The sequence below is a fragment of the Aspergillus udagawae genome, assembly GCF_001078395.1.
Source record: "Aspergillus udagawae IFM 46973 DNA, scaffold_6, whole genome shotgun sequence".
In the NCBI taxonomy this organism is placed as follows: Eukaryota; Fungi; Ascomycota; class Eurotiomycetes; order Eurotiales; family Aspergillaceae; genus Aspergillus; species Aspergillus udagawae.
Window position 1 is genome coordinate 702,626 of NW_025091269.1, and position 15,209 is coordinate 717,834.

General features: G+C 49.7%; 7 protein-coding genes across 7 annotated transcripts; 3 read left to right on the forward strand and 4 right to left on the reverse strand.

Moving 5' to 3' along the window:
* Positions 1-412: 412 nt before the first annotated feature.
* On the forward strand, positions 413-1,885 carry adB (adenylosuccinate synthase ADE12; the record flags this gene model as incomplete). Its single annotated transcript, XM_043292899.1, has 4 exons — positions 413-455; positions 520-588; positions 655-1,106; positions 1,175-1,885. The coding sequence occupies 4 exons, from the start codon at positions 413-415 to the stop codon at positions 1,883-1,885; spliced, it is 1,275 nt and encodes a 424-aa protein (XP_043148834.1).
* A 738-nt stretch (positions 1,886-2,623) lies between these two features.
* On the forward strand, positions 2,624-3,223 carry Aud_008014 (DUF4291 domain-containing protein; the record flags this gene model as incomplete). Its single annotated transcript, XM_043292900.1, has 1 exon — positions 2,624-3,223. The coding sequence occupies one exon, from the start codon at positions 2,624-2,626 to the stop codon at positions 3,221-3,223; it is 600 nt and encodes a 199-aa protein (XP_043148835.1).
* A 730-nt stretch (positions 3,224-3,953) lies between these two features.
* On the forward strand, positions 3,954-4,949 carry Aud_008015 (F-box domain protein; the record flags this gene model as incomplete). Its single annotated transcript, XM_043292901.1, has 1 exon — positions 3,954-4,949. One exon carries the CDS (start codon positions 3,954-3,956, stop codon positions 4,947-4,949), a length of 996 nt encoding a protein of 331 aa, XP_043148836.1.
* A 445-nt stretch (positions 4,950-5,394) lies between these two features.
* On the reverse strand, positions 5,395-5,838 carry Aud_008016 (uncharacterized protein; the record flags this gene model as incomplete). The annotated part of the gene is made up of 1 exon (XM_043292902.1): positions 5,395-5,838. One exon carries the CDS (start codon positions 5,836-5,838, stop codon positions 5,395-5,397), a length of 444 nt encoding a protein of 147 aa, XP_043148837.1.
* Positions 5,839-7,749: 1,911 nt separating this feature from the next.
* On the reverse strand, positions 7,750-8,805 carry Aud_008017 (uncharacterized protein; the record flags this gene model as incomplete). Its single annotated transcript, XM_043292903.1, has 1 exon — positions 7,750-8,805. The coding sequence occupies one exon, from the start codon at positions 8,803-8,805 to the stop codon at positions 7,750-7,752; it is 1,056 nt and encodes a 351-aa protein (XP_043148838.1).
* An 874-nt stretch (positions 8,806-9,679) lies between these two features.
* On the reverse strand, positions 9,680-10,726 carry Aud_008018 (uncharacterized protein; the record flags this gene model as incomplete). The annotated part of the gene is made up of 1 exon (XM_043292904.1): positions 9,680-10,726. One exon carries the CDS (start codon positions 10,724-10,726, stop codon positions 9,680-9,682), a length of 1,047 nt encoding a protein of 348 aa, XP_043148839.1.
* Positions 10,727-11,487: 761 nt separating this feature from the next.
* Positions 11,488-14,468, reverse strand: Aud_008019 (uncharacterized protein; the record flags this gene model as incomplete). The annotated part of the gene is made up of 4 exons (XM_043292905.1): positions 11,488-11,588; positions 12,068-13,671; positions 13,779-13,997; positions 14,056-14,468. The coding sequence occupies 4 exons, from the start codon at positions 14,466-14,468 to the stop codon at positions 11,488-11,490; spliced, it is 2,337 nt and encodes a 778-aa protein (XP_043148840.1).
* Positions 14,469-15,209: the final 741 nt, after the last annotated feature.

Consider the following 15,209-nt stretch of genomic DNA (forward strand, 5'->3'; position numbering starts at 1 on the left):
GTACCAGACCCTGATTCGCTGCCTGCCGCTGAGTCACTGGGAGAAAAAAGTGAGACTCATATATTCGCCCGCGCCTCCGCGGTTCCCCCTCCGTCCGTTTTTTCGGCTTTTGGATCTTTGACAGTCGCGAAGCCTTCGCTGCTGCTCCATTCACCTTCCCTGCAAACGGGTCGGGAATTATTTGACGTTCATCAGTCAATTGACATTTCCTCAATTTGCCTCTTGAAAAAGAGCCGATTCAATTCGTGCAGTTCCGGTCTAAAACTACAGCTACACCCCGCCTCTTCATTGCAAGTACCGAAGCCGATCTTTTGACGTATACATACCATCGAAGCCATCTGGTCATTGTCAATTGATCTCTTGAAATACAACATACCGCGGCAATTGCACTAATAAGATTCTCTCTGCCACAATGGGTGTCACGATCGTTCTGGGTAGCCAGTGGGGTGATGAAGGTGGGGATTGAACATTGTTGCGGTTGATATGGACGGCATGCTGATGGACACTGTTGTCGGATAGGAAAGGGGAAGATCACAGATATGCTTTCGCAGCAAGCTACGCTCTGCTGTCGTGCTGCTGGCGGCCACAGTGAGTATAAGACCTCTCCACGGAGTTTGCAAACCTTTCTAACTTTTATTTTTCCCCTTTCGTCAGATGCGGGCCACACCATCGTCCACGACAACATTACTTACGACTTCCACATTCTTCCGTCTGGATTGGTGTCTCCCTCCTGCGTCAACCTCATCGGCGCTGGAACTGTCGTGCACGTTCCCAGCTTCTTCAAGGAGCTGGCCTCGTTGGAGGAGAAGGGGCTGAAGGATGCCGGCAAGCGCATTTTCATCTCCGACCGCGCGCATGTCTGCTTCGACTTGCACTCTGTTGTTGATGGTCTGGAGGAGGCTAAGCTGGGTGGTCGCAAGGTCGGTACCACCGGTAAGGGAATTGGTCCTTGCTACAGTGACAAGGCTGCCCGTCGGGGTGTCCGTGTTGGCGAGATTCTGGACGAGGCGATCTTTGAGCGCAAGCTGCGATCTCTGCACGCTGGATATACTGCGAGATTCGGTGATCTGGATTATGATGTCGATGAGGAGATTGGTCGATTCAAGGTATTTTAACTTGCTTTCCGGCAGGTACATGGTTTGAGGCGTTTGATGATACTGACGAAATGGAATAGGACTACCGGCAACGCTTGGTTCCCTACGTTGTCGACCAACTTGCCTTCTTCAAGCAGTACAAGGACTCGCCGAACACTCTTGTTGAGGGCGCCAACGCTCTCATGCTCGACCTGGACCACGGAACCTACCCCTACGTGACCTCCTCTTCCACCGGTCTGGGTGGTGCCGTCCAGGCTCTGTCCTTGAACCCTGCCAGCATCACCTCCGTGATTGGTGTGGTCAAGGCGTACACGACCCGTGTCGGCTCTGGTCCCTTCCCTAGCGAACAGTTGAACGAGTACGGCGACAAGCTGCAGTCAGTCGGCAGGGAATTCGGTGTCACCACCGGCCGCCGTCGTCGCTGCGGGTGGTTCGATCTCGTTCTCTGCCGCTACTCCCAGGCGATCAACCACTACACCGCGCTGAACCTGACCAAGCTGGACATCTTGGACGACTTTGACGAGATCAAGGTCGCAGTTGCCTACGTCCTGCCGGACGGAACCCGCCTGACCGACACCTACCCGGCCGACGCCGGTGTCCTTGAGAAGGTCAAGGTCGAGTACGTCACTCTGCCCGGCTGGAAGAGCAACACAATGGGTGTCAAGAAGTACGAGGACCTTCCTGCCAATGCGCGCGCCTACATCGAGTACATTGAGCGGGAACTCGGCGGTGTACCTGTAAAATGGATCGGTACCGGACCCGCCAGAGACCACATGATCTGCCGGGAGTAAATGCCTGAGCAGTCGAGCTGTCAACTGACGGTGCGGATTGATCGTTGATGACGGAGGCCTACAAAACTAGAAGACTTCCTGGGATATTATCTGTTTTTTGCTCATGTTTGTGTATATGAATGGATAGACGAATCTGATGAATATTGCTCTACTCTGACTTTTTGCCCCCCCTGCATACAACAGTATAAGCAGGCAGTCAATGTACCGTAGGTCCCATCATCATTGAGAATACACAAGATCAGCAGGCATCATTGGCCAATAAAATTAGGCAACTAATTCTATATTGAACCAGGATTGTCTTGAGACATCTCTGGTCAAAGAGGCATCTTGCCTGATATCAAATTCTATTAGCCCATAGCTTGTTCTCCAATGTCCACAGTAAACTTGTCAGTTTGTTCATGGAGGTACTAGGACATGCACCTTCACTGGTATTCGTTCGAACCTCCGTACCCTCGCACCTGATCAACAAACAGAGTTCTAAGCCTCGAGTACTGTAGAGGTTATAGCCAAAGAAGGTTTTCCCAGGGACCGCTGGGTATGGTTGTTATCGATCACCATTTACTAACTATTGGATACGATCAACCAAATACAATACGAAACTGCGCCACCTCTTGAACTGACTCATTGTTCGTACGTACAACTCGACCACATATATATATATAATCAATACCAGCATGCCCATGTATCTATCTTTCTATTTCCGATCCTTATATCACACTGTATAAACCCTACTCCAACATGGCCAAGCATCCCTGCCGACAAATCCGCGCCAAATATACCTCCACCACCATCACCGTCTACCAAGCCTACAGCCCCTCCATTGCAGCCGCCGCAGTGGACGCCCAAAAATTTGTCCCTCCGTTCTCTCGCACCCGCATGACCTGGATTAAACCCTCCTTTCTGTGGATGGCGTATCGATCCGGCTGGGCCAGGAAACCCAAACAGGAACGCGTCCTCGCCATTGAGATTACGCGGAAGGGCTTTGAGTGGGCGTTACAGCATTCCTGTCTGTCACATTGTCCTGGGCATGACGCGGAGGAGAAGGCGAAGTGGCAGAAGCGGTTACGAAGCAGTCCGGTGCGGGTGCAGTGGGATCCGGAGAGGGACTTTCAGTTTAGGCCGTTGGATTACCGGTCGATTCAGATTGGACTGAGTGCAGACGCAGTGGATAAGTACGTGGATGAGTGGATTGTTGGGATTACGGATGTGACGGAGGCCATGAGGCAGATCGAGAAATGTCTGGACGAGGGCAGGATGGAGGATGCGGCGAGGTTGGCGCCTGCGGAAGAGGTGTATCCGTTGTCTGAGGAGTTGAAGGACATTCTAGAGGCTAGTTGATGAGCTGCACCTCAGTACAATTGATTTATATCAGCTGAGCGGCGCTTTCTCTCAACGGCCATGTACATCCATCACCTGTTCGTCTTGGTTAACCCAAGGAATGAAACTGAAGCGTTGGTACCAAAGGAGATGGTTGGAACCGGGACCATGACTATAGCGGTTCAGAATGATACAGACATGACAATGCACGCGATTCTGCAGCGCAGGATGATGCCTATATCCACCTTTAGAAGGTAAGCTCAAGGAGTCAAGCAGGTGCATTTGCTACCGGGGGGGTTACACCCACACAGCTGGATGACCTTTTGTGCCCTGCACTGGTGGCGGAGCAACCTTTCCTCCCATGCCTACTATGTCACTCACAGTTGAAGAACTTTCAGAACATGTCAGTTAATGATTCATTACCTGAGTGATATCAAGTCCTCTGCAGACATTATTATAGACATCATCCACCTTCCCATCCATTTAAACTATTTCAAAGTAATAATACCTACTATATTAATCTCCCCTTTCTCCGTTGCTTCGCAAAGCGGTGTACCCTCCTCCTCTCACTCTGGCTATTGCCATGAGTCTTTAATAACAAGGGCTATCTCATCCCCTGAAGGTCAGGTAATCGAGGCTTTTACTCATCCAAGAGATCTAGCTGTATTAGGACTAGTTCAGTTGTATTCGAACATATATAATGGAACCCAACCCTGAAGTATCCATACCACTACCACAGCGTTATTTCACCATGGCTGAGAGCCAACGGCTCGTCCTGTCTACACCTGAGCTGCTCGAATATGTTCTCCTCTACCTTGATGTCCAGTCCCTGCTGACATCAGCCCAGCGAGTCTGCCGCTCCTGGACCAGGCTAATTCAAACCTCTCCAAGGCTGCAGCAGGCCCTCTTCTTCAAGCCAATTCCACCAGAGTGGTGCCCCGAAAAGTTAATTAATCCACTTCTAGCGCGACACTTCACAGGTCTCTTGCCTGCTTCCATGGACCCATATGGTGTGAGAGACGGCAGCTTGAGGCACCCCTGGTCGAAGCAGAGTGACAGGTGCCAAAAGTTTTTCCGCCGCGAAGCTAGTTGGCGCCGAATGTTGGTGCAGCAGCCCCCTGCATCGCTTGCCTATGTGGAAACTTCCCGTCCTCATGGGGATTTGATCTATAAGCGCTATTATCTCCCATGCAATGCCTCTCCAATAACCCATTTGACTGATGATCAGGTCCAGATGGATCTGATAGGGCTACGGATGAACATGCTCTATGACATAGTTCTTGAGTCTTGTTTTGGAGCCTCACGCCGGCACTGGATCTGCTGGGAGGGCCATATGCCTCCAAAGTTTCCTACGTACGTTTTAACAGAGCAGTTGACGCCATTTGTGGAACGGGCAATGCAGGAAGCCGCTGTAGTGGTCATTGATCATTGGCGAAGAAACTGGGCTGCGAGTAGGTTTATCTGTTGCCTAGAAGCAGATGAAGCAGATGAAGCAGATTGTTTAGTCAGCCCTCATACTGATCCCACGCCACATCTGCCTATCAAGACACTGAACAGGGCTGGCTCGGACGTCAGCCGTGATGACTTTGATCCTCGATCCAATCGACTTTCTGCTCTTCGCGCCTTGCAGTATCCCTATCAGGACTGGGGTGTTAATTCTAATTCGACATGGGTGTCTGGTCGTGCTTGCTTGGAGCTGCGAGAGGAGAAGTTCATCCCCAGGGTAGACAGCGACGATGAGGAATGATATTATCAAGTCCTTTATCTGTCAACAACAACATCGAGGACTACTATTTTAGTCTCAGATATTTGCAGCACCTTCCCTTCCACTTCAAACTTTAAGGCTTCACCCAATCCTGCGCGACGACGTAACCGGGATACTAAGTGATCTTATATTCTATTGAATACCAGTATGCAAGACAAAACATTGTATAGCTCTCAGCATTGCGTACCGCGTCTCTTGGCTTGGATGCGGCCAAGGTAAGGATATTAGGCAGGTCGTCTGTTAATTTGTTGATAACTGGTTAGGACAGACCTGGCTCTTGGGGAATTGAACGCTCACATGCAAAATCAAGGAGTTCAGGATCTGTTACAAAGTCATCTTTATCCAGGTTCACACTGACTGCGTGAAATACCTTATGTAGCAACAGGCGCTATGGGGCTGGATGTTTATAGGGTAGTTGGGCGTGCCATCAGAGAAGGGTGCTTGGGCCCCCTTCGAACCAAGCGTCGCGTCGGGGTTCTGTTTTTGAACCCCTCAAGATTGGAGGGCACATAAACGTCACGAACCCATGGCCTGTAGGCGTGTAGTCATTACGCTCCACGGAATCATGTCCTGCCACTGCACAGCCCAGCACAATCCTATCCGGTCTCGCTAAGTTAGTGCACATGTTGCTATAATCACCCGGGTTCTCGAACATGTAGGTCCCCAGTGTCTGGGACCACCACGCTTCTAAGTCATCTTCATATTCCTCCTCGGAGATTTCAGATAGCTCGATGGGCACGCCCTCCAACACCTTTCCCGTCTGCTTGTCGATCTTGGACAGCGGCAAGCCGTCCTTGACGAGCGCAGCTGAGCTCCAGGGGATCCAACTCCAGATGTTTCCATCACAGAGCACAATCCCGGGGCCTTTCATTGCTTCAACAAGGGTCCCTTGGTTGAGGAACCGATCGGCTCATCTAATATACTCTAATGGTACGGATATTAGGCCCTGCACCCAGGAAAAGAGCCCCAAGCTTACTCTGAACCTTCTTCCACCATGCTTTGGAAGCCCTGTCGACTGAGCACACTTTATCTGCCCCCTGCGTATAGCCAATGCCAAAATACACGGTCAGATGCTTGCGGGCCACTTGGTCCATAGCAACAACTCTAGAAATGGCTTGGCTGGCACTGGTTATTAGGGTCTACAACTCAGTATACCACAGTTCAAATGCGGCTCCGATGAGCAGCAGAAGATGGCTTGTTCTTGGCAATATCCTCTTCGTTCCCTCTGCACAAGCATGTTCAAAGTTGTCATTCTATGGTATCTGATAAGAAAATTAAAAATTAAAGCAAGCCTTCTGATTGCCTGCCCCCGGTACTGGCACACGGCCAACAGCCAATTACTGCTTTGGGGAAAGGGAATACAGCCTATGTGGTGTGAATTATAATCATGAGAGCAGGTAGAATAACAGGTCACCGCATTCCCCCACTCATTCCCCAAAGGACTTTGGAGGAATAATGAACGAGGTACCCCCTTCTTTATTAAACATGAAATCCTTCTGTCTTCTATCCACCCCTTCAACTCGAAGTGAACAATTCCGCCCTGCTTCCCAAACTGCTGCCTCTACAGCAACATCAATAGTGCTCACCCACCCCTTTCTCCAGCCCGTATGATACACACTCGCGGGCTTTTCCCATCTCCAAACACAGTCTTCATCTGCAAATAGCGTGTCTGCAGTACTTCCAATTACCTGCACACAGAACAGCAGCACTTCCGTGTCCATATCAGAAGACACATCTTCTATATCCTCTGGTGGTATCACTGATTTTTTAATTTGCTCCTCTAACCTTCTCACTAGTTGGGGAATCGCTGCCTGATGACTCTCAGCATCGTTACCTGTTGGGCAAAGTGCAATAGGTGTCTCCTGGATTAACAAAGATAGATAGTCATGTATCTCTTGCGGGGAGGATCGAGATTGAGGCAGTTTAAGGCAGCTCAGCTCACGGAACCCTTCAATGTAGCTGAGATTATCTATAGATAATCCAGTCTGAATCATTACAGACCGGCTCTGAGCTAGGATAGGATGGTCCCAGTGATGTATCGTGCAGTTCTCAGTAGCCTGTTGCTGGCCTGAGGTTGTGGTGGTGATCAGGACAGTGTGGAGGAAGGTTGATAGGTTCTCTTCTGGAAATATGGGAGGTTCAGTCTAGAAGAATTCCTAAGCAACTGGAAGACAGGCAGAAGGATGCAAAATCACAATATTGCTGATAGTGCATACCATAATGATTGTGCGCCCTTTGCGCCCTTGAGCAGGCCTTTCATTATCAGCAGACGCCATGGTGTTCCGGATTGGGAAAGGATAAAATAATGGAAACAACTATTAGTTTGAGGATTTTCAAGGTGCAAGGCATATATTGATAAAGTGATTACAGTGTGGGAGGATGGTCTGTGTGGGCTGTATTAGTCTAGTTAATAGTGAAGCTTGTGATTCATGAGGAACGATGTTATAGTCCTGCGGGGGAGTAGCCCTTTATAAGATAAATTGTTAATAATGATAATACCACTAGGCCAAAAAGGCGTCTGGGCTCTGTACTTGTCAGTCTAGGGTTTCATATCCATAATCATAGTGGTATAATATTCCAACGGTTGTCTTATAACCAAATAACGCTGATGATGGCAAACAGATAGCCTATGGACAGTTAGGCGACTCGGAAGGATGATTGGTCGTGATGAATGTTCCTCAGTCGTACGTTTAGTTAGGTGAAAGGGCCCCGAAGTGGGAATGGTATGTTGTTAAGCTCACTGAGCAAGTAAACAATATACGGGAGCATTGCAAGCTGTAGGCTAGAACTTCTCTGCATAGACCCCCGTAGCATGATCCTCACAGTCCGACTCGCAATCCGTCTCACAGCCTACAGCGTGGCGCCGCAGAGAACGCAACCCCTGTGCATCGAGATGGTCCAGCCAGCTGGCGTACCAATCCAAAAATTCCGGAATAGAATCAAAGCGCGCCTTGCGGCCGTACAGAACGCTCGGATTGACCATCTCGGCCTTGAAAATAACCACCCGCCATCCCCAGTCCCGGATGTTGGCAGCATCAGCAGCAACATCATCCTTATCATCTGTCCCCAGCCGGCAGTACACATACGCACTATACCACGCTGGGCATTCATACAGCTGGTTATATCCAACGCCGGTAATAAAGCCAGCCCGAGCCACCAGGTCCTCATCAATATACGCCTCCAGCAACTTATTTGATAATTCATCTTCCAGCTCTTGCTGCAAGCCCTCCTGCTCGCGCTTCAGTAGTTCTAGGTCCGCCAACTTCTCGTGTGTCTGTCCGTCATCAAGTCCCTCCAGTTCCTCATCCTTAACCCCGGTCGACCAAGCCGGTGTGAACGGCGCAATCCCGGAGTGCCGGAAGTCTACGTCCACCACCCCCTGCGCATACTTCAGGAACAGGGCTAGCTCGTCACACCGCGGGATAGTCACAGGCTCAAGCTCCCCGCCGTCGTCGTCTTCGTCTTCGTCTCCTGCAACAATTGCATCCGCCTGCCGCTGGCACACACGCTGAACTGTATCGAGGTACATCTGCCGCCACTGCTCCGTGCGCAGCAGGGGCGGGAGCACGCCGTCAGCGGGTTCATGGGCTGGCAGGGCGTTGAGAACAGCAGAGATGTCAACATCAGCAACTGCCGTGTCCTGTGGGATGAGATCGTCCATCCATCGGTACTGGCAGAGCAAGCGGCGCTTCTCCTCTTCGGTTGGTAGACCTTTTGCGTTGATTTCGTTGATGCGGTCCTGGAGGAACTGGTGGTTTGCGTCGGCCATTTTGCTGCGGAAGCGGGTGATGGCGAGGCGCATGGTTTCGTCTGCTGAGGCTGATTCTGAACCTTCCATTGCTGTTGCGTCCGTCATTATCGGTCTTTTTTGTTTGTTATTTGCTTTTGTTGTCTTGTTTTTGAGTGAGGAGAGGGGGAAAGTGAGAGTGAGTGAGAAATTGGGGGAGACTAGACTGGGGGTATTGACCACGTTCAAGCCACACGCCGGCCGGTTAGTAGTTGGGTAGGTGACCACCAGCGAATCCCGGCTGTTGTATGTTTTTGACGTATTTTTTGCTTGTAGGTAGTAGGAGATGCTTGATTGAGTCAAACTCTTCAAATTTGAAGGGGAAGAACCGAGACGAAGTCTGATGCAAACTCTTCAAAGCAGGAGCCTTGCCTGATCGACCGCACGGGAAGAGGAAAAAGAGGAACCGACAACGACGGCAGGACGACGAGTAGAGCCATACCAACAAGTGCAGTCTGTCGAGTGAACCGACGGGCAAGGTACAGACATCTCACATTCGAGAGCTGTGCTAATAGGAGAGCCACAGAAGCATCCATTGTACCTTGGCGCAATTCCTGTATCCAAAGGTCGCTATACGGGACTCCAGTCCCCAGGATAAATAGGATCAGTTCGTCCAGTTCAGCGCCGGAGACACGAACTTTAGGAAATATGAAACGAAACTTTTGGAGAATGTGATATCGCCGTCAAGGTCGCTCGCTGTACGTCTCTCCAAAAGCGGGCGTACATTAATTACAATTTAAACAAAGGGCTGGTATCATATATTATGCTGCTGCTGGAAACGAGAAAGAATATTTGTATTTCCCTTAAGCTAACAATTCTTGATCATGCTATCCTACTGCACCCGGAGAGAACGAGATAAGATCCACACAAATGTGATCATCTCGGAGAGAATGTCGCATCGTGCCATGGTACAGAAAGGAAACCGCTACCGTATAGGAATCGATCCCTCCTCAAAGAGCTCAGCAGGCCGAAATCCACGTAGCTCATCACCATCAACTTCCCAGCCTTCATTTGCCAAAAAGCTATCCAAGTCCCTCTTCAGCTCTTCAGCATCCACATAGCCATATTCCCAGCACTTCCGCACAATATCGCCTAGGTATTCCCTTTCAAGAACCGGCCATTGGTGTTCCACCACCATATGCCGCATCTCTGCATCCTGCCTGTCCCGTTCATGGCCAGGCCAGGACACTGTCATGAGCTGATAGACAAGACATCCCCAGAGAAACAGATCGGTATGAACAGTGGCCACTTGACTATGCCGTCGTGGTATATTGCAGGGATGAAATGGCTCATCTCTACCAGTTCCATTGATATATTTCCTCATTGTCTGACTGTCAATGTAAACAGCGTCAAGAAAGCTGAGTAGTGACAGTGAAAAAGAAGATGATAGCCAGCATAATTCAATCTGCAGATCACCAAAGAGAATGTTTTTTGAGTGCACAAAGGAGAGTGCTGAGGCCAGATGTAATGCCCATTGGTAGATTAGCGGGCGATATTTAGGCGTAATCCGTGTCTGTCCATCTGTGTTGGAGTACATAGATGACCCGTATTTAGCCACCAGACGGTCAACTGTAGTTGATGGCATGTCCAGAATAGGAACCCCAAAGAATGGGTCACGGCGTTGGAAGTGAACAATTCGTGGATGATTTTCGGTAAGCTGTTCATATACACAAGTGGCCTTCCACACGCGCCGCAAGTCCCCAGTCATTACTTGTGGGCCTGAAAATGCATCAGGCTCTTCATATCGCTCTAGATCATTGTCGAGCATGTCATTAAAGTGGTCCTGAGTTAAGAGAGCAACAGAATGGTCATCAATCTGCATCGCTGTGACGTTGTCTATATCCGTTTCAAATAGTTGCTCATCTGGAATGTTGGGTATGCGTGGGTGGCGCATCAGGCGCCTGAGCAGATCAGGACGAGACCCTGGAAGGGGCTGTAGAGTGCGCCCAGCGTTAGTAACAGTACGTGCCATGATGGGCTATAAATGAGAATAGAGAGATTGCCAGTGTCAGAAGGATAGTGTGAAATTATGGACCACTAAACAAATTTCCTAAATGAGTCACGTGTACAATATCCACGTGCCCCTGAAATGAAGTGAGAGAATATTTAGCGCCAAGTCTATGCTATTTTGCTAAATTCACAATAAGCCCCCACTAGGCTGTGCTTATTTATCAACCTAATGGGTGATTTGTTTAAGTTACTCATTAGCCCCCTTGGTATATTCCGCTTCCAATTTATCTACTTGAATCTATTTTTTATTGTCTGAGCCTATTATGCCTCTTGTTCCTTGTCTTGTTTCTTGTTTGTTGCTAGTCTCATGCTCTACTCGGTACATCAGATAGATATTGTCATGTGACTGAAGCTGGGGCCCAAACGTCACCACGAGGCTGAGTTAGCCTGCGTGATATGGCACATCATATTTGTCCTCAGAGCTTGACACTCCAGAGCGGAAAACAATTGCGCACGAAACTAGTTAGTACTACTGTAGCGCTTTGGTGGCCTTCTGAAAGCGGCTATGAGATCTGGCGTGCATTGTCTCAAAAGGTCAGAAACAAGAGACCGTCGGTGTTAGAGAGGTTGGTTCTGAGTGTGGTGAATCGAGGCTCTATCAAGTGGACATTAAAGCTCCGTATATGGAATAAATTCCGTGTAGGAGCAGATTGATTGGAAATGGATATGATGTTCATTTTGTATATGAAGGAACTAGGTAAAAATGTGCATACACTTCGGCCCTTACTTCTTCATTTTTCTCTTCAGGTCTTCAAACAGCTGCTCAACTGCCTCCTTCGCCGCGGACGCATCAGTAGTAATCGGAATATCCGCTTCTGACCATACTTTGTGGGAATTTTTCTTTTCCAATGTACTTTGAAAGGCTGCCCTTTCTTACTCCACAAACACCAATAACTATAGAGCATGAGCTAACCCCACACTCAACCCGCCAAATCCGTTCAAGGGTGCAGCTCTTACAACAAGCATCAGCAGTGAAAACATCAAAAAAACCCCTCTACAAGCAAGATAAAGAATAGTCGGTTGGTTCAGCTACATGTTCCGTAGGCGCTCTGACATCCACTTCCGCAGTAATCAGAATTTGAACCGCAATAATTACTGCTCGAACAGCAGGTTCCAAATGTTGATCCAGCACATGTATAGCCCTTTGCCCCGCCGCAGGTACCATCAGGACTAATTGAGGCACTATCAGCGTCACATGTGCCATATGTGCTTTGGCATCCTCCGCCACAGTATGCGGGCGTTGAACCGCAATATCCTCCCGACGAGCAGCAGGCGCCAAACATAGAGCCGGTGCAAATCATACCCGCTGCGCTGCCGCAAAGCCCGTTGGTACTGACGGGCAACGTTGACGCTGTGGATGATGAGCTGGTGCTGGTGGAGGGAGGAGGAATTGAGGAGGAAGATCTAGAGCCTTCGATTCCAACGCAGACGTAGTAATTGGGCCAAAGGCCGCTGCAATCTGTGCCGACAGCGGGGTTCCAGGCGTAGAAATCATTCAATGAGATGCTGTACTTGTTCGCAATAGCCCAGCATCCGTCGCCAGTTTGAACGTCATAGAACTTGTTGCAGGTGGAGATCATGCCGGACTGGATGGGTGTTGGAGTCATAATACCCGTGGAGGACGGTGTGGCAGTGGTTATAGTTGGCGAGAAGGAAATGGTGTTGGTGGCGGTGGTTGTTGCGTTGCTGGTGGCTACAGAGCCATCGACACTTGTCGAGTAACAATAATACGTACCCAGGACGTAGCCGAAGCAGTCAGACTTGACTGATGGGTTGAGGCTATAGAATGTAGTCAGATCCATCCTCAACAAGGACAGATGTGACGCGCAGTTGAGGATACCGGGAAACCATTTTGTACATCCGGCGGCCTCCCCTGAGGCACGCGGAGAAGGGGGCGCGGTCGAAATCTTTGCTGCAGATGTCGGGCTGGCAAGCGCCACGCAATACGACACGCTGGGCTCAATGGTACAGGGATAATTATATGCAGTAGTGACAGCGCCATTAGCCGTGTTGGTAATTCCATCAGAAGTTAATGTGGCATTGGCTTTGAGACTTGGATTCCAGAGCACGAGCTGCTCGCCGGTAATGTCAAAGCTGATAGCGAGGGACCAGCAGCTTGGTGGGGAGTTCAGACTTGACTTCCACCATAGGTAGTCCCAGCAGTCCGTGCGAGTGTCACTTGCCAGAGGAATTATTGTTACCGACCTATTGGAGGGGGCAAAGAGGTCCTTCCATGGGACGGGCGTACTATTGGCCGGAGTGATACTGAAGGTCGCCGTCGCTGACGTATAGCCGGGATATGTACTGATAGAGCCAACGGGAGCGACACAGTAGGAGGTATTGACCCAGAGATTGGTGCAATTCGCCCAAACTTGAGGGTTGAGGAAGAGGAAGTCGTCCAGGGAGATGGAATACTTAAGTGAGATGGTTCCGCAGTCGTCTCCAGCGACGACACCATAGTACTCGCCACAGTCTGTGTTGGTATTTGGGGCAATATTGGTGGGTTCGGGTGCAGGAGAGGTGAATTTCTCCGTGCTTGAGGCTGAGCTGCTGGCCACAATGTATGCATCACCCAGAGGATTTGACACGCAAATCGTTTGGTTCACTTGGTCCGCCAGGTTGTTGCAGAGGCCGTTGATCTGCGCGTTCCAGGAGTGAAGCTTCGCAAGTGAAATGGAGTTTGCGGTCGCAATGCTGCTGCATGTGTCATTGGCCTGCACGACGTAGGTGGAGCATTGATTGCGAATGCAGAGGGTCCCATTCGTGGGAAAGTCCGTTAAATTGTAATTTAGTCCATTTGCAGTAACGAGATCATGAGTTGCGACGTTCTGTGACTGGCTCACACTAAAGTATGTATCACCAGGTTTAATGGTATACTGTGAGTTGCAGGTATGCGAGCCAGTGGGCCTAGGCGATGCAGGTGTCAGCAAGGCCTGTCAGTCAAAAGCAATCTCCTTCAAGCTCTCTAGACTTGCAGCTCTGGCTAACGTCGCTCTCGGATCGTCAGGACTTACGAAGCGAGGACCAAGTTAGTCAAGGTTTTTGTCGCCGGGGGACCGGTATATTGGCAGCTGCTACTCATAGAGGAATACATTGATTGCATCTCCGCCGGGTCAGGGTCGATGGGTGACTCGGCCTGCATGTAGGCAGTGACTAGGTAGCACTCGTCACATTCCGGGTTCGTTGTCGACTCAACTCCTGTTTGAAACCAAATATTACAATACTCTCCATCGCTAAACCCCACGTCAGATCGTCATGTTGTGATCTCAAAACTCTGTGTCCGGTGCTTACCTTCGTTTCACGCATGTGAGATTGTAGCCATATATGGCCTGATCGATTCGGTAGGTAGCTGGCCATGTAGAGCCAGCTCCAATATCATAGAAAGTCACGTTAGAGGCGCACTGTGCAGAAACGTTGCGCCTGTGATCTACGAGGCTCTGAAAACAGTCTTCAGTGCAGAGGCTATCAACTACCGTCTTATTGAAATTGGGCCAGAGGTCCGAGTACAGATACCCAATCGCCCGGGTGCAGGAGACGTTGGCGTTATACGCGTCCAGACAAGCTTGACTCGCCCCAGTCAACATACTTGAGTCTGCATAATTCAGGGCATAGAGCGCTTGAGCAGAGGCTGTCGCCACCAACGATAAGATTGCCATAAAGAAAAGAGCAAACTTGGCACGCCAAGTGAGAAACGGCCCCGCCATTTTGAGTGGTCCGGTCAAGGGAGAGATAGGTAGCAACGAGGGACGAAAAAGAAAACCAAATGAGCGGCGAAGGGTGGGAGGAATAAGAAATAGAACAATAGAGTCTTAGAGGAGAGGACAATTAGGGGAAACGGTCTTAAAAGGTGATCGCGGTGAGTGAAGACTCGAAGGGTTCTAAAGTAGTCCCAGATATGATCTTCTTTCTTCCCCTTTTGTCAGTCTTCTTAGCCACTTGCGCTGTAGGGGTTGCTTGGCTCACTTAGCGGAATTCGCTAATGGAAGAGTCGGAAAACCCAGGATGTTTCGGGGGATTTGGGGGAGAGGAAACAGGGAGAATGGAAAAGGGAAAAGTGACAAGGCCCAACACTGGTATTACCGTCTGTTCGTATTATGGAGACTTTGTTGAGGGGATTGGATGTGTGCAAGTACCACTTGGGGCATGCCCTAGATCGGCTTGGGCTGAAACATCCGTTGCTTAGTAGTAGTTTATCAGTTGCCTAGTCTTGCCAAGTGCTTGGTTTAGTTTGCACTGGGGAGCACTAGAACACGAGCTCGATCTACAAGATTGGCCTCGATCTACAGTATTAAATGGGTCGGGATCGTCTTCTGCTAAAGTAGTTTTTTTAGCAGGCTCACTCATCCTGACGCTTGAGCCACAGGCCAGTCAAGTGCTTTTACTACAGAGAGAAAATCTCTCAATACCCATCTGGTACCTGAGCGACTGTCTTACTGATGGTTAGG